This window comes from Musa acuminata, chromosome BXJ2-2 (assembly GCF_036884655.1).
Source record: "Musa acuminata AAA Group cultivar baxijiao chromosome BXJ2-2, Cavendish_Baxijiao_AAA, whole genome shotgun sequence".
NCBI classification, from domain to species: domain Eukaryota; kingdom Viridiplantae; phylum Streptophyta; class Magnoliopsida; order Zingiberales; family Musaceae; genus Musa; species Musa acuminata.
The window spans coordinates 32,989,932-33,014,273 of NC_088339.1; the positions used below are offsets into that span (position 1 = coordinate 32,989,932).

At 36.8% G+C, this 24,342-nt stretch overlaps 2 protein-coding genes and 1 long non-coding RNA gene across 9 annotated transcripts; all 3 read left to right on the forward strand.

Annotated features, from left to right (window-relative positions):
- The first annotated feature begins 1,266 nt into the window (after positions 1 to 1,266).
- Positions 1,267 to 6,678, forward strand: LOC135606172 (polyadenylate-binding protein-interacting protein 9-like). 6 transcript variants are annotated; one of them, XM_065097016.1, is made up of 10 exons: positions 1,267 to 1,873; positions 2,096 to 2,206; positions 2,342 to 2,386; positions 2,538 to 2,607; positions 2,710 to 2,822; positions 2,971 to 3,030; positions 3,280 to 3,327; positions 3,406 to 3,471; positions 6,232 to 6,293; positions 6,359 to 6,678. In XM_065097016.1, the coding sequence occupies exons 1-10, from the start codon at positions 1,532 to 1,534 to the stop codon at positions 6,414 to 6,416; spliced, it is 975 nt and encodes a 324-aa protein (XP_064953088.1). In that variant the 5' UTR covers positions 1,267 to 1,531; the 3' UTR covers positions 6,417 to 6,678. The 6 variants fall into 6 exon arrangements, 4 of the variants coding, with proteins under 4 accessions (XP_064953088.1, XP_064953087.1, XP_064953090.1 ...); XM_065097015.1 differs by having other exon boundaries at positions 3,280 to 3,322; XM_065097018.1 differs by having other exon boundaries at positions 1,267 to 1,846.
- A 1,219-nt stretch (positions 6,679 to 7,897) lies between these two features.
- LOC135605055 (uncharacterized) lies at positions 7,898 to 8,444 on the forward strand. The gene is made up of 2 exons (XR_010484291.1): positions 7,898 to 8,225; positions 8,342 to 8,444. It is a non-coding gene; the product is annotated as an uncharacterized LOC135605055 (long non-coding RNA).
- Positions 8,445 to 15,466: 7,022 nt separating this feature from the next.
- LOC135584517 (protein MEI2-like 2) lies at positions 15,467 to 24,189 on the forward strand. Of its 2 annotated transcripts, none has more exons than XM_065097019.1 (13): positions 15,467 to 15,803; positions 16,469 to 16,522; positions 16,617 to 16,757; positions 16,846 to 17,315; positions 19,511 to 19,669; positions 19,767 to 19,883; positions 19,980 to 20,131; positions 20,968 to 21,059; positions 21,187 to 22,153; positions 22,238 to 22,322; positions 22,397 to 22,465; positions 22,617 to 22,796; positions 23,657 to 24,189. In XM_065097019.1, the coding sequence occupies exons 2-13, from the start codon at positions 16,489 to 16,491 to the stop codon at positions 23,798 to 23,800; spliced, it is 2,610 nt and encodes an 869-aa protein (XP_064953091.1). In that variant the 5' UTR covers positions 15,467 to 15,803; positions 16,469 to 16,488; the 3' UTR covers positions 23,801 to 24,189. The 2 variants fall into 2 exon arrangements, with proteins under 2 accessions (XP_064953091.1, XP_064953092.1); XM_065097020.1 differs by having other exon boundaries at positions 15,467 to 15,704.
- The last annotated feature ends 153 nt before the right edge of the window (positions 24,190 to 24,342 follow it).

The following is a 24,342-nucleotide window of genomic DNA, read 5'->3' on the forward strand; positions in this document are numbered from 1 at the left end:
AAACTCCTAAATTTAAAAAATTATAATACATTAATTAGTTCTACATTAAAAATAGATAAGATTAAGATTATTAATTTTAACTTAATTATTTTTATTAATAATTTAGTTAGTCACTAGATATGACGTTTGATATTAGAGTTAGAGGCTAAGTAGAAAAGAGTTATTCATGCATAGAAAAACATAATTGAACGAGGGCTCATTATATTTTTGTGGAAGTTTTTATGAAAAGTCTGATCAAATCCATGATTTTATGGGTTAGATAGTATATTTTTTTTCTCGAGTATAATAAAAGAAAAAAAGATATATCCAAACTTCCATCAATACAGATCATACATAATTTTATCTTTTCATAATTTTAACTATAAAGAATAACGTGTATAATGATACTTAGAGTTACATAGACATGAAAAATTAATATTTTCATATAAAATTCACATTAAAAAATAAAATAAGTTGACTATTTTTCACTAAAACATTGCCCGGAGAATATATAATTCTCTTAAGATAAGAACGAAGACTTCAAATCATATTTGAACTTTTTATCTATTATCTAATATATTTATATTATTTTCTCTTCCTCATCGTCTTTCCTTTTTTTTTTTTTTTCTTTTCTTATCATCGTCCCTATTACAATTATATATTTTTTATAAATTAAAATAATAATTTATTTAATTTATCATTAAACATGTGATTTGTCTCGTTGAATTACCAATTCAACCAACGAGCATTGATTGGATCTGATTCTAATAACCCCAACTTTCCGAGTCAATTTGGAAACACACGACTGCTTCAAACCTCAACAAACGTTCCTCACCTACCAAGTAATCTCATAGGGTATATATATATATACACACACTAATATCTATCCACAGTGATCGTGCAACAACCAACATTACAAATAAAATAAATCTCCATGGAAAATAATCCCTTCCAATATTATTTATAAGCTTCTATCTTAAAAAAAAAAAGGTGCAAAAAATTATTTTTATTAGTTTTTCATGTCCAACCATTTCATTTATTTATTTTTAACAGAATAAAAGGAAAAAAAACTTTAGAGGTATATTTCTTTTATTTTCAAATAATTCATTGTGATTTGTCTCTATTTTTAACAAAATAAAAATTAAAAAAATACAAAAAATATATTTGTCTATTTTTTTTAATGTTTATACATTTAATTTATTATCAAAAAATAAAAATATGTGAAAGAAAAATAATTAGGCGTAAATTCCAATTTAGCAATACAACCTTCTCTGAATGGTCGGCCTGATTTCACCTAACCGTCCATTCATCACGCCTCTCCTTTCTCCATCTCTCTCGCTCTCTTCTCGATTCCAAATCGAATCCTTCCATCTCTTCCTTAGCAATCCAAATAGAGCTCATAAGAGAGAGAGAGAGAGAGAGAGAGAGAGAGACTTTGCTGACAGTTGCGATCAATTGTTTTCGATTTGCTTCTTTTCCTTGATCGATCGACCGCTTTCGAGAATTTTTTGCAGCTGTTTTTTGTCCTCCTTATTGCTGTTTGAGGAAATAAATGGGTGCGGTGGCGGAGAACGCGGTCGGGTCGGAGGATAAGTACATCGGCCGCCAGTCGCATGCGCCATCGGAGGTGGAGACGGAGAACCAGCGAGACGTGAGGAATCTGGTGGATTTCCTGTCGAAACTGAATCCTTCCGCCAAGGAGTTCGTCCCGTCTTCGTACACTGCTTGGAAATTTGATGGCCGCCTCTCGGCTGGTGCGCCTATCTTTGTGGTCGCGAGTGACTACTATAGTAAGGGAGGGATTGGCCATGGTGGTATTAGAGATTCATTCAGCGATGGATCGTCGAATAACCAGCTGAATCGTGGAGTAATGGTTTATTCGTTTCAATTACTAGTATAGTCTCTGTTAGATTGTACCATGTTTTTGGGTTTTAGGTTCTTTCACAAAAAAGGAATGATCTCTTTTGAAATAAAAAAAAAGCAAATTGGAGGAATGAGATAATATGGGTGGAGGAAAAATTTTCCGCATTTTGTGGCAAATATTTTGATTAATTTTTTGCCTTGTTTTTGGCTGATATACCATGTGACTTAGAGTGAACTGCTTTTAACTCGGCAGAGGGGAAATGGTTATAGTCAGGGGTGGAGGAGGAAGAATGATAGAGTTCGGAGTGCTCAGAGCGAAGAAAGCATTCGGCGAACTGTGTATGTTTCTGATATTGATCATCATGTAAGACAGTGATAAGAAAAACCCTTTCGGTGTCAATTTTATCCCATTCTGTTCTTCTTTCAAATTTGGAAGGGACCTCCTCCGCTCCTGTCTTTCTTTTGTAGTAATTTGAACTCGGTTACTCGTATTTATCAGGTCACCGAAGAAAAGCTTGCTGGAATATTTGCTACCTGTGGGCAAGTAAGTTTTCTTAACTGCAAAATGTTCCTTTAGCTGCAACTAGTAAATATATATACTATGCTATACAGGTATTATGATTCATGGTGGAGGTAAATTGCTAGTTATTATGCAATGTTATTTTCCTGATTATTTTGAGGCTTTTGTACTGTAGGTAGTTGATTGTCGAATTTGTGGTGATCCACGCTGGGTTCGATTTGCGTTCATCGAGTTTTTTGATGAGGGTATGTTCACATGACGTTGGGCTGTTTGGTGTATGCATTTGAACGCTGAAGTTATTAGTATTATGCATCTTATAATTATAATGGTGGGATCTTTACCGATAGATGGTGCAAGAGCAGCCCTAGATCTTGATTTTACTAAGCTAGGTTACTATCCAGTCAGAGTCTTACCTTCAAAGACTGCAATCCTGCCTGTGAATCCAAAATTTCTTCCTAGGGTGAGTTCTTGCCTAGATTTTAATATGATTACTGATATTGTTTTATGTTTTACTAATATGATGAGAAAATGTAGACATTGTTTTTAGATTGTGTTGCATGGTTACTTCAGTTTGGTTGAATTATGCTAACCGGAAAGATATAATGCAGTCAGAGGACGAGAAGGAAATGGTTTCAAGGACAGTGTATTGCACGAACATCGACAAAGAGGTACGCGGAACTCTGCTTATGTTGTTACATGCTTTCTGCAAATGGCTAAAAACATTTAAAATTATCATCAGAAAAGATAACTTGGAAAAAGTTAATATTACATGCAATTAGTTTTGGCATATAACTTGATGGATTCTCTTTATATGTAGCCAATAAGCGAACTCCAAATAGTTGGGGCATTACAGCCTGTTGCACTTGTTATTGTTGTATAGATTGCCTTTATATGACTTTGGATTAGCTCTCTTGCAGGTTACCCAAACAGAAGTAAAAGTTTTCTTTGAGCAATTTTGTGGTGAGGTCAGCTGATTATCTCTGAACTGATACCTTTTTAATTCATTGTTTAATATGGTTAATCATTTTATTTATTCTGTACAGGTTTCTCGTTTGAGACTTCTTGGCGATACACATTTAACATGTATTGCTTTTGTCGAGTTTGTACAGGTAATTATTAGCAAATACCATCCTTGTATATCTGTAAGATGATTTTTTTAAAAAAAAAATCTTACTCTTTTCAAGGCTAAAAAGATAATTTTCTTTGTTAGGCATGTCTCGATCATGTTTGTCAGTGAATCCATCTTTCTTTTTTAATTTTTTGAATTATATGGAAAAATAAGGTTCTGTAGCCTGTTCAAATTCATGAAGTGCTGAAATCTGGTGGTGAGTTCAGGCATTTAAAGAAAAAGCATTATATTCTATAATCCTGCTTTATGGTAACAGTCATTTTAGGGCATCTCAAGTTAATCCAGTATGTTCACATTCACCTTGACATATCATGCTTTCTAAATGCTTTGTTTTTAGCTAAGTTGTACAGCCATATCATAATGTCCAAGAGTTCTAATTTCGCTCTGTGAAGATAGTCATAGCACATGAAGATTTGTAGTTTGTTTATCATCATCTTCCTCACTCCATGGTGTCCTCTTTTTGTACTTGTTGTCTTGGCATGCTTAGGTTTTCAGGGCAACTTTGATTAAGCCACAATTATGATGTAACATCAAAACCATGATTTTTTATCATTTCTTGAAACATTATGAAACTTAATTGCTAATGATAACTAACAAAGAATAGTTATTGATGTCCTTATGCCCTTGTAATGAAGACAAATAATCTTAATCTTTTTTTGTGATCTCTGGTTGTCTAATTGGCACAGTTATCAACTATCAAGCATCTAAATGGTGGCAGTTACCTTGTTGCATTTCCATACTTTGTACATGTTGGAGCTATCAATATACTTCTATACAGTTCATTAATGGCATTATTATGATTGCTCGACCTGCTTATACACACACACACACACACACATATATACACTGCCTGGAGAGAGATGCACTCTAGTGTCATATTATATTATTTATTGGGATTGTAAAATTAAGGGTCATTCAGTTGGGAAAACACATAATCTGGCATGAAACATGTATTTCATGCATTATAATTAGTTGTCAGAAGATTGTTCACTGGGAAAAATTGTAATTGCATTCACCTTTTTCATCTGATCTAATACTAGAATTATTTCATTGAAGGGCATAATTAATATGTAAAGCAAAATTGGTATTTTGCACCAGAAATGATGTCTGGTAATGTATATATCAAATAAAAGTAGAACAACCCAATTCAGACGGTTGTAATGACTTTGAGCTCAATAATTGATCATATCCTTTCTAACTGCTACTCTTTGGAAGATGCAATGGATAGGACTTGGTGAGATCTCTGTCAAATTTCTCGACTCCTAAGCAAGGATTGCAATCTAGTACCAAGGTATTATAGCGGTCCCTAGCTGGATAATGTATTGACCAGTCTTGGTGTATCAACATATGGTACTTCGGTATATACCAAAGACTCAAAGAGGAAGGAAGGTGTGGCAATGGGGGTAGAGGAAGGAAGAAGAAGAGGAGGCGGTGGAGAAGAGCCTACCCGATCGAGGAAGAGGAGGAAAAGAAATGAAGAGGATAGGGTGGAGGGAGAGGAACAAGAGGAGCTGGAGGAAGAGAAGGAAGGAGGAATAGGAAGGAAGAAGAGGAGGAGAAGAGAAACATACTCGGTCCATGGCAACGTGGGCGATAGGGATGTAGGTGGTAGCTAATTACATGTGTTGAGGCTTCTCCCGGGATTAGGGCTGGACTGTGAGGAGGAGGTATGTGATTTTTGTTTTTATATGGCCGGACCGGACTATTTGAAATTGGTCATGCTCCTAAATTACATTTTGTGTTTACTGTCTTGGTTCATTTTTTTCTGTTTCCTTGTGTTAAGGGGCAAATATTGCGCTCATCAGTTTTGTTTTGTCAGTATTTGCTTTCTTCTTTTGCTTTAAAGGCTGTACTGTGTTTGTGGACTCTTTAGACTTTACTTAATTTGTTAACTTTCTAGTTTATTGCAGAAGGTACTAACCCTGATTGAGCTAGATGGGTCTTGGATGTTTCATGATATCAAAGTTCAAAAAATAGATTGTGTTGTAAATACTTGTATGCATGTATAACATACACATGTATATCCGCATATCAAAACATGCATGTGTGTATATATATATATATATGTATGTATATATATATATATATATGTATGTATGTATATGTATATATATATATGTATGTATATGTATATGTTTGTATGCATATATGTATATTTATGTATGTATGTAACACGCGAGCACGAACGCGTGCACGCGCGCGTGCACACACACATATATACATACCCAGCCTGCTCTGCTCAAATTTTTAGTTCAAGACGGATTGAAAGAGGGACATGCATAACAATTCAACTTAATTGAATCCTTTGGTGTAGCAGTTGCAGTAACAGGTTGTATTCTTGTATACTGTAAACTTTTTTACTTAGGAAGTTTTATTCCTTCTATCTGTGTTAGCATATGCCAATCTTGACTCTTCTGGGGTGTTTGACTATGCAATCCTCTTCGCATTCTTTTTATCTATAAATACATGTTCCTTAACATTCTATTTTATGTGTTGGATAAATCTTGATGTCCTAAAGCTGCTTCACTGTGTTTAATGCATTCTGTGAAATTTAAGAAGACTTGAGAGTTGCTGACATATTCACTGAAGTTGCACAAATCTTTTTTTTTTTTCTATATGCATAATTGTCAATGCCTAAAAATTGAGCTTGTGAATTTCATGCATCACAAAGTGGTTATCATGCCTATTTATCTATTTATTTAGGTTTTCCTAATGTTTTTATGTTTTCTACAAATGGCAGGCAGAAAGTGCTGTTCGAGCTCTGAATTGCAGTGGCATGATTCTAGGAACGCAACAAATCAGGTATTTTCCTAATCCTCCATCCATTTCTGCACTGTCATATGTTATAACACAGATTGTGGTTTCAGGGTGAGTCCTTCAAAAACCCCGGTGAGGCCACAGGCAATCCGAGCCTCATCAAACTGACTTGGGTTCGGTAACAACTGAACTCGGTTGCAATGTCCATGTAACCAGACTGCTCATAAGGGCTCTTATCGCACTTTGCATGTATCAAACTGGTTCAACTGTTAGTCTTTTCTCTTGGACTTACAAGGATGGCTTTCTTTCATTTGTTCTTGGCTGGAAAGGGCCAAACAACCTTAACTGACTACGGAGTAATTCTGTAGCTGATCACATTTGTCTGACCAGTAAGTTAATTTAGCAGAAGTAAATTGGGTATTCTATGCAATTCCATGATGTTCCTTACGTCATTTCTCCAATCATAATTTCTTTTAACACATTAGTGTGTATAATGCATGGTCTGCAGTACCGAACTGAACCGTTCGGTACGGGTGGTACGTATCGGTCCGACAGGTTATCGGTACGCGGATCGTCTGTTACCGGTCCGAGTGCATTGTAGCACTGTAGCATTAAACTATAGTACTGTAGCAAAGTTACAGTACTCGACACACTTAAGTGTATCGCTTGGTATACCGTACCGTATCGATACCGAACCCAGATCGAAACATCGGTATGATATGATATTACGAACCTTGGTATAACGTGTGATGGAAATAATACTTATAGTATATGTTGGAATCATGAAAGTTTATTAACCCTCGATTTTGTAAGATTGTGTTGGCTAGTTTAGCTGCTGGTAGAAATTTTGACGGATTATCATAAGATTCTGATTAGAATTTTGTCTTAGTTATTTTCCTTTGCAAAAAAAAAAAGATAATGATATTTCCATGAATGTTACAATGTTTATCTTAAACAACCTTTAATGATAATAACAGCATTGTTTTTCTTTTGATACAATATTTGGGACTAATTAAATATGTTTTGTTTTTGTCATATTACCTAACACATGAAGCGCTTGAGAAATGGCTGCATTGTAGTTTTCTTAGAAATGAATAATGCTTTGTACTAGACATATTATGTCAAATACACAAAATAAACATAACGTATTAAAAAGTATACAATAAATAAAGGGCGAATTCTTTAAAAAGAAATACTTCAACATCTTTTGTGTGCATTTTTGCCTTTTTGAAAAATAAAACGCTATACAGCAAAACTGAAAATAAGAAGCTTTTATGGGAAAAACTTATAATAAATGGCTCTTTAGAAATTTCGCCAATATTTTGTTCCTCGCAGGCTTCGGAGCTCAGTTCCGACATCACAGCCGTCCAACTGTGTGGGCCCTGTCCAACGAACATCCGTAAAGATAATTTTGCACTCACCTGCTCAATGTGTACCCACGCGACCGTGGAAGACAGTGTCGACCCCGTCCACCAGTCACAGGAAAGGTAGACTGATTACGGCAGTTTATTAACGGGTAATGGTAGGAATCTCTTCACAATTATTAGAGAAAGCAGCCAATTCCCGTCTCTGCAATATCTATGTCTCGTTCAAGGCACCAAACACAGAAGTGTTTGCTTCCATTGGTCAAAAAATGCGGGGCTCTTCGTGTTGGGACAGTTGCCGCTGTGCTACTGTGTTTGGTCTCTCGCTATATACACAGGATTCGCTCTCGCTTTCGATAGGAAACCCCAAACGAGTTTAAAGGCCTACAGTGCCCACCCCGTCCTGGCGCCCTCCTCTTGACCAAGATGTTGATGGCCGGGCGAGGCAGCGATGCCGATCGCACCAAAGTTCCCGCCGTCCAACCTCCTCCTACTCCTCCTCCCTACAGCACCTTTTCACAGCTACCACCGACGGCTCCCCTCGTGTACCCTCCTACGGTGCCGCATCACCAACCGCCGCCGCAAACCACGTCTGGTTACCACGTCATCCCAGGTGGGTTGTTTCGCAATTCGGAATCCTTAATTTTCCCCTTTCGCAACTTCTTCTTCTTCTTCTTCTTCTTCGCAATTCGGAATCCTTAATTTTCCCCTTGTTGGATTCTGTTTCAGTTGGGTACCAATCTCATCCGTATCCGACTTTTGTGGATGGGATACCCATGGCCATGAGGGATCCTCCCCTCCCTTTCTGCGGCATTGGCATTGGCTGGGCTTTGTAAGTCGAATTTACCCCCCTTTCCCTCGGCCTTTCTCGAATGGTGGTTGATCGATTCACTACTTTCAAATTTTCTCTTTCTAATTATCGGGATTCTTTGGCCCACAGTGAAATGGGTTAAACAGACGAGTTTCTATATCATGGAGTATCTCTTGAATTATTGGGGCTAATTATAGATTCTCTACAATAGTTAGAACTTTTTAGCATCGTGATCCTAAACTTAAAAAATTTCTATTAAAATTTTTATAGTTATAAAAGTGAAATGTTTAATATTATTTACCCAAATACTATCGATTTTATTGTCGGAAGATACAATAAGTGACAATACCTATAAGAATAATATAAAAATGATGGGCAAAAAGATAATTTTTGGTGTCTTAGTTATGTTTTTTTAAATGCCCTAATTATAACTTTTTAGTCGACTGTTGTAATAGTAGCCCACGACAACGTCGCTGAGGGCCGTGGGTGACTATTGTGGTCATGGTCGATGAGAACGATGCGATGGTCGACCTTGTCAATGTCGATTTGAACATTGGCGACTGAGTTGGAGGCGACGGTTTGACGATGGTGGTGGTGGATCTTGGGGTTGTAAGGAGAAAGAGGAGAGAGAGAGCACAGGCGGGAGGTAATGCAAAGGGAGAGGAGCAAGAGGACGTTAGTGTCACGGGAGGTAGCATTGGCGCGACCATTGTCCTCGTGACACTATCATCCCATGAGGGAGGAGGAGGAAGAGGAGGGAGAGTAGTGGTGGCGCTATCTCTAGCTTTTGTAGCTTCTTGTGGGAGGAGAAGGAGGAAGAGGAGGGAGAGCAACGATGGGAGGTGAGGCAAAGGGAGAGGAGGGAGAGCGACTCTCTCATCTCCCTTTGCCTCACCTCCCTCCGTCACTCTCTCTCCTCGTCCTCCTCCCTCTATAAGAAGCCGCAGAAGCCAAAGATTGCGTCGTTGTAGCTCTCCCTCCTCTTGCGGGAGGAGGAGGGAGAGTGACGACAGGAGGTGAGGTAAAGGGATAGGAGATAGCCACTCTCCCTCATCTCTCTTTACCTCATCTCCTGTCGTCGCTCTTCCTCCTCCCTCAACGGATGATAGTGTCATAGCTCTTCCTCCTCTCTCAACGGATGATAGTGTCATGAGGACGATGATCGCGTCGACACTATTATCCTCGTCCTCTTCCTCCTACCCTTTTGCATCACCTCTCGTCGTCGTTCTCCTTCCTCTTCCTCCTCACAACCCTGAAATCCACTGCTACCATCATCAAATCGTCGTCCCCGCCTCAGTCGTTGATGTTCGGATCGGTATCGGTAAGGTCGACCATCATGTCGTTCTCGTCGACCACCACCACAACAGCTACCCATGGCCCCCGATGGTGTTGTCGTCTGCCACCACCACGACAGTCTGACTAAATTAGATCCGACTCATTAGGATCAGGGTTCTTCCCATTGATCTGAAAGTACTCAAACTCAAATACAAGGAAAATGGTTTAATTCTAGAGCTAAAAATTGATGCAAATTAAATTGGTAAAGCAAGATAGTTAAATATGGAAATTTTGCTTAGAGTAAAAAACTCAGCATAGCATTAATCAAGCATACTAACTCTATATTAGAGGTTTTGTTAGTTTCAGCGGAATAAGAAAACTCGACACCAAATTTTAATGAAATTGATAATATTCATATGATCACATGCTTGGTGGTTTTCACCATTCTGTATGCCTTTGTCTTGGATTTGAATCTGGACCTTATCATATGCCATACATAACACTACATCACTGCAGATGTAACAAGGGCTACATTCTATTTTCTTTGACTTCTACCTCATTTCTCCTTGACCTTGTCATATGTTGGAACATATGGCATGGGTTGGTGTGGCACATACGACACCATTCTGGTACAACACAGATGGTTGAGACCAAGATTAAACAAATTTATTGTATATATAATGAGGCAACAACAAAGTGAAGATTAAGCAAATTTAGAATACATTTATTGAGAAAATTACAAATGGAAGAAAAAAGGAAGTAAAAAAAGGTGTTGAGAGATTAAATTAGAAATCAGACCTAAAAATTTGATCCATCCACTATCTGATCAAGAATCAGAGCTTCAAGTTGTTTAATATCTAATTTAGACATTGATAGAATTATGAATTATCTGGTTCAAATACTGACAGGATTATCAAGTCAAAATGTTGAATCTTCATTTGCCATAAATTGTTTTGGAGTGGGTCATATTTGATCCAATCTATTGACAAGCGTAGTTGGAAGTATGTGGATGAGATATCTTAGGAGGAATTTGTAATATTTGTTAGAGCAAGAAAGTGAAAGTATTATTATGATATGAATATGGGAATTAGGAAGCGACAATATTTATAAGTCACATAGTTTGTGGTATTGGACAATTTTGATTGCATACAATATCATAGGCTTAGTCTGTATTTGTTACTCCGGAGGCCAATCCAATTTCAGTTGACTTCTGGCCTTTTTGCTAGAATCTGGTCAAAATTGCTATTAGCAATAAACTCATCCAAGGTCAATTAATTTTGTTCATTTTTTGTCAATTATTTATCCAGAAAAAAAGAAAGAGAAGAGGGAGAAATGGAAAAAGGCCATTGGCTGCCGATTGCCATAGTTTACAACTGTAGCAGACAAAACCATAAATTTTCACTATTTGGTTATGTTCTGGCCTGTGATGTGCGATCAGTTCCATAACTACCGATGATATGCATTATTATTATTATTATTATTATTATTATTATTATTATTTACTATTTACTTACAAACCCTACTAAAAGCCCTAATAATGTTTTATTTGGAGATAAGTATTTCTCTTTTTAATTTTAGCAAGGACAGAATAATTGTGTAATTTGTACTAACTATTGGACTTTAGATGTTTTAGCTTGCTAATGAGTAATGGAATCTCTTTGTGTGCAGCGTCACTTTCTGTGTGTGGCTTTACTGCATTTTCTCAACCTTGTATGTCTATTTTAAAATGGCTTACATTTCTTTTAAAGGGATATATAACTCAATGTGGGTGAAGCCAGTGACAAGGGATATATAACTCAATGTGGCTATTTATAGAAGTAAAAGTTTCCACAGTTAGGATTCCTAATATGCTAGCTACCACACAATAGTTAACAAGTGAGGAACAAATATGCAGACAACAACCACAACCGAGGTGTAAAAAATGTAGACGGAGCAGCTGCCGAAATGTAGCACCACAACCAATAAGAACTGTAGATTAACATAAATAAAAGTCATAAACTTCAAACAGCTAGGACCACAATTCCCCTTTAAAATCTTCCCTAACACCAGTGTCAAGAATTTGTTTAACCGAACATAGCCACCTGGAAGGACAACTGCTTGCTGGCATTCAATGCTCACCAACCTGGTTCTTCAGATTCAGCTGTTCAAGGTATCTATGCAATGGCGTTACCAACATGGTAACGAAGAAATGCAAATGACTGATTTAGCAATTATCACGTTATAATTTATATACACCTCGGTTTATTGCCCTTTCCAGATGACATGCATGACTAGAAGCATTACGTTCTTGTGCAAACAACATATCATTCAACTGCAATACAATGGGGTCGAGGCAGGTTTATACACGAATGGTTTGACAGTGTGGGAATGTCCTGATGGCCGATTATAAGAGAATTTTATTCCAGAGTGAGCATCTCCCCTTTGCGTGCAATGTTCATGGAAGCTACTTACAGGCCTTGCCAAGCATGACACCCAGCGATCACTCTCAAGCATCGTCTCTGCCACTTTATAAATGCCTTTCAAGTTTGTGAAGGCCTGATAATTCAAAACGTCACCTGACTTGGTTATGCAAAGAACAGCCACTTCAGCACCTGAAAGGAAAAACTATGCACCTTGTTAGTTCAGATCAAGTTCACAAATAAGCTTCTAAGCCAGATAATATTTCAATTAAAGGAATGCAAAAGATTAACTAATTATAAAATTCATGGTCAATATTGCAGGAAACTATGATAATTCATAGGTCAAATCCTGAGATGTTTATGTTGCTCGGATAGAATCTTGACCATTGTTTTTAATCTGCTCAAGATCATTCAACAGAAGAAACTTCATGGCAGTTTTAGGGACTATATGACAAACAACTTTTTGGCACATAATATCTTCTACCAAAACTTAAAAAGATTGTTTTTCTTTAGCATCAGTTGATGTGTCCATCCAGCAATGATACAAAATTTATCATTTTAGGACCAACCGGATTACTCCAGCTTAGTACCACATTGAAGGTGGAAGAAGATTTTGGGTTAGTTTATTAGGTTTTGATGGGTATACTAACACTACCTTGTGTTTAAGCATCTTGGTTCGACGGTTCATACCAAAAGTCAATGATTCCATCGAGTTTGTTCGTAACAAATGATATCAGAATCGACCTAGTATTAGGTATAACAGGGACACGAGCAGGAAAGGGCTATCAAGACATAGGCAAATCATGACGTGGGGTAACCACTAAACTACTGTTGCATGTATCATGCAAGGACTTTATTTTTTTTCCTCCTTAAGTGCGGAGATTATAATATTGTAGTTTGATACCACATTGAAAGTTTGAGAAAATTTAAGTTAGTCTGAGCTTGATAGAGATGGTTGAGATGAGAAGAAAAGAAAGGATAGATAGATAGAGAGTAGTGCGAAACTTGGTGGAAGGAGCAAACAAGAAATTTTATTTCTCATTCTCTCGACACAATTTTACACTCGAGATTTTTTTTCTTGACCACTCTTGATCATGAAACATCCCACCTATGTAGAGGTTAAATAGGAGTTACAATAGATATTACATTAATAGATTTGTAATCTATCAAATTTATTATATGTCCCTTCATCTTCATGACTTATATAAGTTCTTCATGTTCATTTTTATCATGGTAAAGGTAACAATTCCCCCTCTAATTAAGTTTATTCTTTCGTAACACCCTTTAAATTTAATTCAGTTTCATCATACATTGAATGCATTAATTGAAAGGCATGAGGGAAGTGAATTAAGTTTAAAGGGTGTCAATAGAAGATCAACTTGATTAGAGAGAGGATTTAAGTGTCTCTTGCATGAACATATGGCTACATAGAAGTGTAACCTCATTAGAACTTTAGGCGAAATAAACAGTTTTTAGCACCATGATAAAGTGAAATTGAAAAAAAACAAAAAGTCATGAAAATGAGAAGATTCATGGTAAATTTGATATGTTACAAATCTATGAATGTAGTCATGAAAGATGTGTACTGTAACCTTCATCAAAACCCTAAAATAGGCGAGGTATTTCATGATCATGGAGAAAAGATCTACCATTAACCTAGTTTATGGCATCGTAAGCTTCATCAAAGTGTAGAGATCGTAATATCCTAGTTTATTATTATGTCGAAAATGAGAGAAGATTTTAAGTTATCTTATGAGAGCTTAATTAGTGTATTACCATTATCCTAAATTTTAATCATTTTAGGTCAAAGATTCAAGCTCAACAACGTCATGAGTCAGTTATCTTACAAGGTTCAGTTCCTGACACACAAACCTCACCCAAAATTCTTAGAGGACCTACTTTGATTATTCAGGTGTAGTAAAAGACCCATTCATGGTCTAATCAATCCTTAAGCAGTTCGACAAGATATAACCTCACAAGCATATTTTACGTTCTGATCACCACACCATCCGCGGTCTATAAAGAAATCGCGTCGGGGGGGGGGGATATTTAGTATTTATTTATTTATAGTTTCGCACAACTCCATGACATTTTCACCATGCAATTTCTCACATTCACCGATCATATCAAAACCCTAAAAAGAAGAGTATTCTTTGAAGTGACCCAAGAAAGGCGTTCGCTTGATATCAAGAAATGATAAGGCTAAAGAAACGAACGTATTGTTGACAAGAAGAAGAAGAAGAAGAAGAAGAAGAAGAAGAAGAAGAAGAAGAGAGAGGAAAGGAGACATCGACCTTGTAAGACGTGATCCTCGGGTCCGACGGAGGCATCCCCGCACACATCGCACACCACCCTCCCGCGGATCTCACCGGTCCACGCCTCCGACGCGCCACAGAGCAGCAGCGCGAGTGCGAGCGCCACCGCCAGAACGACTCCGCCCGTCATCATCGACCACCCGCGGCCTCCTCCTCTTCTCTCGACGCAGTGCTTCTGGTCGCAGCCACTCCTGCCGACACGCCGTGAGTCGTCTTCTTCTCTCCATTCTATTCTCCTCTTCTTTTTATGCACGTTCGATTAGGTCAGGCTTTTATGACGGTGATTCCATCTTCCAAAATTACGTGTATATCCCTCCCAAACCGTGCAGATGTAACTATCGAATTATATTTTACCCATTTTAAAACCTAATTATGTTTTAAAATTACTGGTAATTAATCTTATCACACAATACTCTTATTACCGCTCACCAAATTATTTATATGATTATATTTTTTATTTATTATATATTTGGATCATATAAAATTTTCAATAAGATTACATGAATATATATTTAAAATATAATTTTAGATATTAATTTAAGTTTTAATTGTATATTAAAAAAATAAATATATTTCCAAAGCAGTCGATATGCTTTCTTCTTTATCCGACACCTAACCGGGCATAATTGGGCTCATAATGGCCCATTTGAACCCTTTTTTGTTGCCACGTCATAGAAAATGTCGATGGTTGCGTGTTACTTTGTGCACAACCCATTACATTAATATCGTCAATATTGCTGGTATTATTATTGTACCGCGCATCAATCACATTGCGACGTCCACAACCAGTGTGTTACAACCAGGAAACACCCACCAACTCATCAGTGGTGATGACGTGCACTATCCACGACACAGTGTTTGTTATATTCTATTCTATTCTATCCGTCGTATAAATATATAAACAAGTAATTTTCCTTGGTTAATATATAGCATTACTATTATTAACACAAAAGGCTCGGACGCCAAATTCCATTCAAATACGGCTAATTTTAGATAAAATAAATAAATAAATAAATAAATAAAATCTTTCTCGCCATCGCTCTCACTTCTTTACTCCTCCCATCATCCCACCCACCCTTTATGTGTGTGCCGACGGGAGGAGGGACGACGCAGCCCCCGCGCCCCGAGAGGAGCAACGGGCTCTCTTCCTTGGGCTCTGCTCGTGATTTCGGCCTGTTAGGGCGGATCTCCGGGAGGGATCGGGGGAGTTTTGCGGGAGTGAATTCTGGGCGCTGGTTCCGGTTTGGGGTGAATCGAGGGTGTCCCCGATGCGAATCTGAGTTTTTCTCTTGGTAACCACCTGTTCCGTCTTTGTTACGAAATTTAACTTGGATTTCGCAGGTGATGTGTTGGAAAGTTGGATCTTTTGTTGCTTGGGAGGCGGAATAGAGGTAGAGTTGGGCATCATTAGAGATGTTCCCTCTTTGTTATTTGGTGTCTATTTGCATCAGTATAGTGTAATTATGTTTCAATTTGAATTCTCCCTTTTAGCTCGTCTATAATCCTAGCTGGATGCTCCTTACCTTTTGCTGATTGAATAAGGTTGCACTTTAATTTATGGGTCCATGCTTGACAAACGTTGGGTATATTGTCAAAATCCATCATTTTTTCCACTTATGATTACTGTGTACTTGGTCATGAACTACTCTTTCTTGTTATATTTGATTGTCGATGCTGTCTACGGATGTTGGAATTCGGTTTTTTTGTTGTACATGGCTTTGTGGAGTTAGGTAAACAGGGACACAATCAGGTAGCGTTTAAGTGTGGGATATTCCTGTGGTTGTGTCGCATTAGTCAATTTTTGTCTCGTGTTATTTCTTTTTATTCTTTATGATCGAAGGATCTAACAAGATCATTCATGAAAGAAGAATGAAATATCCATGTGTTGAAGCAAACCATTTGGAAGGCGGCAGTTTTTTATTTTTTTTCATGGTCCCTTAGTTGTATCCTTTCCAGCTCAGAAAATTGTTGTATAAGAACTGTGTCGCATCACACTCTCTGTGTTTGTATGTGTCTTTTGCATTTGTCTTCTCTCTTACTATCTGCCTTTCTTCAGGACACTTTAGAGGAAGCACAATGGATCTGACTTTGAAGAATTCAGTTCCAATCCGTAAGTTAAAATGGTGCTATGCTTGTCCAGGTTGGAAGAGAAGGTTCTTTCATCAGAAACTGATTATATGCTTATGTCTGACCCTATATCACAGGTTCTTTAAATACTGATTCAGTGAACACACTGGAGAAGGTTGATAATGCTCCTGAAATTCCTTCTGGTTCCGATGTTCTTTATGGATCAAATGACGTTGGCCTTTTCTCTAGCTCATTGCCGGTCCTTCGTCATGAGAAATGTATGTTGTATTTTTTATGTTAACTAGCTTGCTGATAGTTATCATTAGATCGGATATTTGACGTTATCAGTGCTATGCTGTCATTTAGTAAACTTTTCGGATACACTCGGTGGTGTTCACTCAACTGTTGATGCATCTTCTAAATTGAAAAAGCTAAGCAGAGATGTGGAGGGTAAGGTTCGTGTGGATGATTTCAAACTCCAAGGAATGGGGCTTTTGTTACCTGATGATGAAGAAGCACTTTTGTCTGGCATTATGGATGATTTTGACCTTAGTGGGTTGCCTGGTAAAGTTGATGAGTTGGAGGATTATGATCTTTTTGGCAATTTAGGGGGTATGGAATTGGATTCTGATCCTACAGAGAGTATTACAGTTGGTTTGGCAAAGGCGAGCATCTCTGATGGCTTTTTAGGCAATGGGATTGGTCAGTACAGTCTTCCGAATAGTGTTGGGGCAGTTTCAGGAGAGCACCCATATGGAGAGCATCCTTCGAGAACTTTGTTTGTGAGGAACATTAATAGTAATGTGGAAGACTCTGAATTGCAGTTACTCTTTGAGGTAAACAACTATTTGCAAATTTATAGTGTAATATATATATTTTTTGCTCTAAATCTGCTTAAGCTTATATAGAGCTTGCAAGTAGTTTCCTGATTGTTCTAGCGGTACCGACATGGAAGTACTTTTGCTATGTGTCAGCTACTCTTCAGCTAAAAGGATTAGTAGAACTAATTTTCCTTATTAACGTACATGAACATAATAAAAGTATAATAGGTTTATCATTTAAAATTTGAGCATTGCCATGGAAGGATTTTTATTAAAAAGTGATCTTTAGATTGGCTGGTAGAAGTAATCACTTGTCACACATAATTGTTGAACAAAGTAGCTCTTGGCTTGGGTTAACATGTGATAGGAATAGCTGTACCATTTTTATAGCCTTGTGGTAAGCTTATTGTCAAATATCATCACTATTGTTACTAAATTATATTCTCTGATTTTAGAAAATTACCAATAATATTTGTTCATACTGCAGAGACTTTTAATACTGAAAAAAACTCTTGTATTTGTATGCTCAATATCTTTGCACAAATAAAATGATTAAGCAAATATGTGTTGTTCTACCAAAATTTATTAGTTCAAAGAAAATAACATTTTCCCCTTATATCTGATGTTTGATAGGAAAGGCTACATTTGTTGTCTTTATCCTTGTTGTTATAGCTACTATATGCAGCTTCTGAAGGAAAACTTGATTTTCGGAATGCAGGGAGAAACCTTGATAACAAAATACTGAAATCAATTTTATAGGCACGCTGAAAACTAATTCATATTTTTTCTGTTAGATTTATCTGCATTATATGATAAAATGATATACTATGACATTCTTCATATTTTTGGTGTTTAACTATATTGAAGATTGATTCCATCTTGACATTTATCGATTAATAATACCTATCTTTCTCCCTTTCAGCTGAACCTTCTTTTGGATGAAGTTGGAATTTAAAAAAAAAAACTATCTTGTATATGATTTAGGGGCTGCTGAATAGAGATGTGTGTGTGTGTGGGGTATTGCAGACCAAGTTTTGGCTTGCTAATTTAGTTAGATTTCAAATTTAACTATAGTACGGCAAATGAAAAGAAACACAAAAAATAAATTAAATAGAAAATATAGAGATAAATTAACCCATAAGAAACTTGTCTCAACCTAACAAGACCGCTTCAGTGTAGGCTGTGCCTAGAATTGCTGCATCAAGTTTCCTCGTCTTTGTAATAACCTCTTAAGAGCTTTTGAGTGATCACTGAAGCATTATCTTCCCAAATTTGACTTTTGGTTTTTTTTTCTCTTATTTATTCACTGGAGCCTGGCAGTTGATATTTGTTACAAGACAACCAAGCAGATGTACCTAAAGATGCCTAAATCTGAGATGCTTCATGACCATAGTAAAATAACTAGATGTAATGCAAATAGCAGGATGAAATGCAATCGAACTGCAGATTTTAGAATATGTGTAAAAAAAAAACAACAAGAGCATGTCACAGCCTATGAGATTAATAGTGTTTTAAGAATGCTTCCAAGTATGACATTATATTAAATCTAAGGAAATATTTGAATATTTGATCAAAAGCATCTAAGTCATGCAAGTAACCAAAACGAAATAAATGTAAAATGGTGTTTTTCTTATTCTTTATAAGGTTTTAAATCTTGATGGTATGAATTGTAATTATTGGTCCGATCAAGAACCAGATACCAAAGCATATAGATCTACACCGGGACGATATTATTTTTTATTATTTTATTTAATGATATTGGGCAGGTATAGTATACTGACTAATATATTGATACTGTACCTATCCAATAGGCGACCAAGATTGATGCGGTCCGAGATTTGAATCCTTGTCCCTCAAAATTTTTTTAATGTAAAGACTCCAATGGATGTTGTTCTGGGTTTTGACAGTGCATTGTTAGTGGATTCATGCAGTGTGTTAGGGGATTGTCAGATAGAGATTTGTGGCCAAAGACATGAAAGGGTCATATTTTGGTCTGAAACATGTTTCCTTAATCAATTAAAGAATTTTTTAACATGGTTTATTCCTTGAAAGAATTGAAAATCATGTACCTTTTCATCTCTGTGCATGCGATTGTGTAATATGTTGTCTGTTTTCATGCATATGCCTGTAGTTTGACTGGTTTGTGAACATGCTAGTTGTCTTTCTGGGCACTGTTTCTGATGTTTTATTTTTTTTCCACCTCCTTTTAGCAATATGGGGAAATCCGCAGTCTTTATACTGCATGCAAACACAGGGGATTTGTGATGATATCTTACTATGATATTCGATCTGCTCGAACTGCCATGCGTGCCTTACAGAACAAGCCCTTAAGACGCAGAAAGCTTGACATCCATTTTTCAATTCCAAAGGTTTGACAGATTATCTTCCTTTCTCATCCTATATTATTATCTGTAACCCTTTTTTGTTTTCCATCACTTGTTCATTGTTTCGTCTACTAATTTTCAGGATAACCCCTCAGACAAGGATATGAACCAAGGAACTCTTGTGATTTTTAATTTGGATCCTTCGGTTTCTAATGATGACCTTAGGCAAATATTTGGTGCATATGGAGAAGTTAAAGAGGTGGGAATCTTTTAATTTTTTTCCTTTCATATCTTTTATCCAAAAAATTAATTCCCATAAGGCTTATGCAAAAATGTTGGTGAATAAATGAGGCAGATAAGGGAAACTCCTCACAAGCAACACCACAAATTTATTGAGTTCTTTGATGTCAGAGCAGCAGAAGCTGCCCTTCGGTCTTTGAACAAAAGTGATATAGCTGGGAAGCGGATAAAGTTAGAACCTAGCCGCCCTGGTGGAGCTCGGAGGAAGTATATACATGATTTTAATTTTTGCATATATTTTACTTTGAAGGAGAAATATTATACCAGGCTGTAGTTTTTCTTACTTTGATTGCATATTAACTTAATGTTCTTTAGTTTGGATTCGTTTAAACTTTAAACTTCTGTTTTCATGATCTTAACTTTAAGCTTGACATGCATGGGGAAGCACAATCTCAACCATTGTTTGTGGTTGATGATATCTCAATCATTGTTTATTGCCTGAAAACCTTTTGGTGACAAGTTACTCTAGACCAAGGTATACAGTTTCAAATGATACCGTCCGGTACGGACGGTACGTACCGGTCCGATAGTAAATCGGTACATGGACCGCTCGCTACCAAGCGGTATTTTTTTATTTATAAATTATATATATATATATTATATATATAAGGTGACGTCGCATATTTTTTTAATTTATTTATAAATAAATATATATAAATAAATAGATATATAAATAAAAAGATTATATATATATATAGAGGCGACGTCGCACATTTTTTTTAAATAAATAAATATATATATATAATATTATATATATATATATAAAGGCAATGTTGTCTCATTTTTCTACGACGTCACCTCGGCGACGTTGCCCCGCCTGGGTAGAAGATTTTATTTTAATCCTTGCTCTAGACCAATCGATTTAACTTCTAAAATGATTTTATTTTATTGAAGTTTGACAAAAATCATAATTTGTCTTCTACCTGAAACTATTAGTTAGATTATTTGCTATTTGCTTACTATCCTGTATAGTTTTCAGTTAAATATCTGTTTGGAACTCTTATTCTTCTACCGAAATGCTAAATCCTCAATCTTCTAAACAGCTTGATGCAACATCTGACTCATGAATTGGAGCAAGATGAAACGAGAGTTTATCTGCATCATGGGGGCTCACCTATTAACAATTCACCTCCAGGTATAGCTTCTAATGCAAGCCCTGAGATGAATTTTGTTGGTGTTTATCTCTAGTCTTTTTTGGAACTCTTAGCTCATATTTTAAAGTTGCCATTTATTGATTATACTGGATACCTTTTCAATGGCAGGTCCATGGGCTCACTTCAGTAGTCCAAATGATAACATCCCACCACAAGTTTTTAGCCAGTCCCAGAATGGGTTAGCAATGAGCCCTATCGTAAATGACCATTTGCCTGGATTAGGTTCTGTATTTCCTCCGATGTTGTCAACTTCTGTCAAGATTGCACCAATCGGCAAGGACCAAACTAGGTTGAATCATGCTGACCATATAATCTCTAGAAGCAGTCTTTTACATGGAGGTGGGTATCATTCTCATTCCTTCCCAGATCATAGTTGTGGAGTGATGACGTCGGCTTCAGGAAACTTAGCTTCTTTTGGTTCTTCAACTCCAAATTCATCTGGTGTTGGAACTCTGACTGGCCCACAGTTCCTCTGGGGTAAATTGACTACTTACCCGGAGAATACACAGTCGTCTGTATGGCAACCTCTACCTACAGGAAGTTCATTCATGTCAAATGGTCAAGGACAAGGTCAAAGCTTTCTCTATTCAAGCAGTCATGGCTCATTCCTTAGGTCATCACACAATCAGAATCCCCATCATGTCGGATCAGCTCCATCTGTTGTTCCTTTTCAGAGGCAGTATGGGTATTTTCCCGAGTCAGCGGAGCCATCCTTCATGAACCAGTTTGCACTTGGTAATATTGGGTTTAACCGAAAAGGTGGGACTGGACTTATGAATATGACTCCTCACCCCACACTGAACCAAGGCATCATATCAGGAAGCATGTCAGATAATAATTCACCCAATGTGAGAATGATGTCTGCTCACAGATCTGGGCCTACTCTCTTTGGCAATGCTCCATATCCTGCACTAAGTTCCATAGGCATTGATGGTCTAGTTGATTGGCACCGCAGTCGACGAGTTGACAACCACGGGAGTCAAGCAGACAAGCAGCAGTATCAGCTTGATTTGGACAAAATTATCAAGGGGGAAGACACTCGAACAACGATAATGATAAAAAATATTCCAAATAAGTATAATTTCAAACTATTACAATACTATGCTTCTTTGTCAAGCATACAGAAATGCAAACTGAATGTCTTTTAATTGGTCTCTAGGTACACCTCGAAGATGCTTTTGGCTGCAATAGATGAAACTCACAGTGGCACTTATGATTTTCTGTACTTGCCAATTGATTTTAAGGTAGCTTGCAAAAATTCAATATAATGGTTTGACAATAGTACCCTCAACTAACACAAATGTTTGACTCTGTGCAGAATAAATGCAATGTGGGTTATGCATTTATAAACATGTCGTCTCCTTCACACGTGGTCTCATTTTACAAGGTTTTGTTCTGTAATTTATTTGCTGACACAATTCTAGTTATGACTACTTTCTTAAATGCTTATAGGTCTGAGAGGAAGTATGTGTAAACTAGGCTTACCAAAAGATCATATAAGTTGGAGAGCTTCACCAAACATCTGTATACGTGTACAGGCATTTAACGGAAAGAAATGGGAGAAGTTTAACAGTGAGAAGGTTGCTTCTCTGGCATATGCACGAATCCAGGGTAGATCAGCACTTGTTGCCCACTTCCAAAACTCAAGCTTGATGAATGAAGATAAGAGATGCCGACCTATTCTTTTTGATCCTGAGGGAGCAGATACTGGCAATGAGGTAAAAGATGAAAATTTTCCTGGGATTATACAAAAAGGTAGTTTCATGTGTTGGATGTATGCAAGCCGGAATCATATGGTTTGATAGGCATTATAGATTTCTTAAAGCTCCTAACTAAGGCTCAATGCTACTATTTAATAAAGCCCCATACCTGTGTTTAGCTTAAAAAATTCTTAAGGTTCACCGTAATGTATTTCATGAATTAGGTGGATGTCCTGGGCATTAATACCAAAATGTGCTTTTTTTTTTTTTTTCTGGTGAGCAATATATTGTGCTGAATGCATGATGTCACTGCAATAAATTGTACTTGAATTGCCTGTGAGATATATAATTATGCACATGCAAAGGCCAGAATTAATCTTTTGTTTTTGACTTCATAGAAGTTGTTTGCATCGGAGCTGTCAAGGTATAGCTGTATGCATGTGTGTCCACACAGGCAGACATGGGAAAAAAATGTTTTAACCCCATGTTTCTATATTTTGACTTCTCTTTAGTTCTCTTATTCATTGAATCTCATGGTTCCAAATAAATAAATTGATCTCAAATGGTTCTGAATATGATTAATTATTTTATTATATTTGTTGAGCTGACAATTTTCTGGAGAATATAAAGTGTTTATTCTTGTGTTCACTTCATCTAAATGATGGGATTGATTGATTTCTAACATTTTTAGTTTGAATCTTTGCTGAGCAGACTTCTACTGAAATATCTATGCCCCGTTGCTATTTTGTCTCTAAAAAACTGAGACAGCTTCTAAAATGCATCCGCATGCTTCGAGTGTTTTCTTTGTTAAGCAATCTTTGAATTATTTATTTCCAGTATCTTGGAGATGATCGCAAATAAATTAGAAGGTTTTGCAGGAACTCTTTCCATCGAGCAGTATGCACATACAACAAGAAGATGGGGCTGTTTCGGTGGGGGTCTCGCCTGAAAGTCCACAAGGAAGCAGTCCAAGTGGGAAGTCCGAGAAAAGCACCTTACCTGGAACTGTCTTGAAAGAATAGCATTCTTCCACAGCAGCCATTTATCTGTGAATACTAATTTATGCATAGGTATTTAAGTGTAAGATATGGTGAGGGAGAAATTGCAGGTGCATCCACTTTTGAAGCCATGGATGCACCAAAGCATCATATTGCAATTGAAGGAAACAGAAGCTTAAACCCTGTTTCTTGTAAATGATGTAAAGAAATAATATTGAAGTGTACAGGTAAGATCAAGGTCAATCTGCTGCTAGGCTAATTGCTAACAAGTTGTACATGTCTTTGATCTTCTTTTGTTTTTTTCTGTCTATTTCCCGGACTAAGTCCAGTGTCCATGTGTTTGTGAATTTCTTGAACTGTACATAAGAGATTAAAATATCCTTGCCAGGACAATTAATTCATGTTTGTGTGCATATGTTCATTTATTTTTCTTGTATATTCGATATTTTTTATACCATTTCAGAAAATTGATTTCGAGTGATGCAAAAAATTTCATACTGAATTATGTGGGTAATTTTAATTATACACTGCACCTTATTTTCTCCTTGACTGGAATTGGTAGCTAT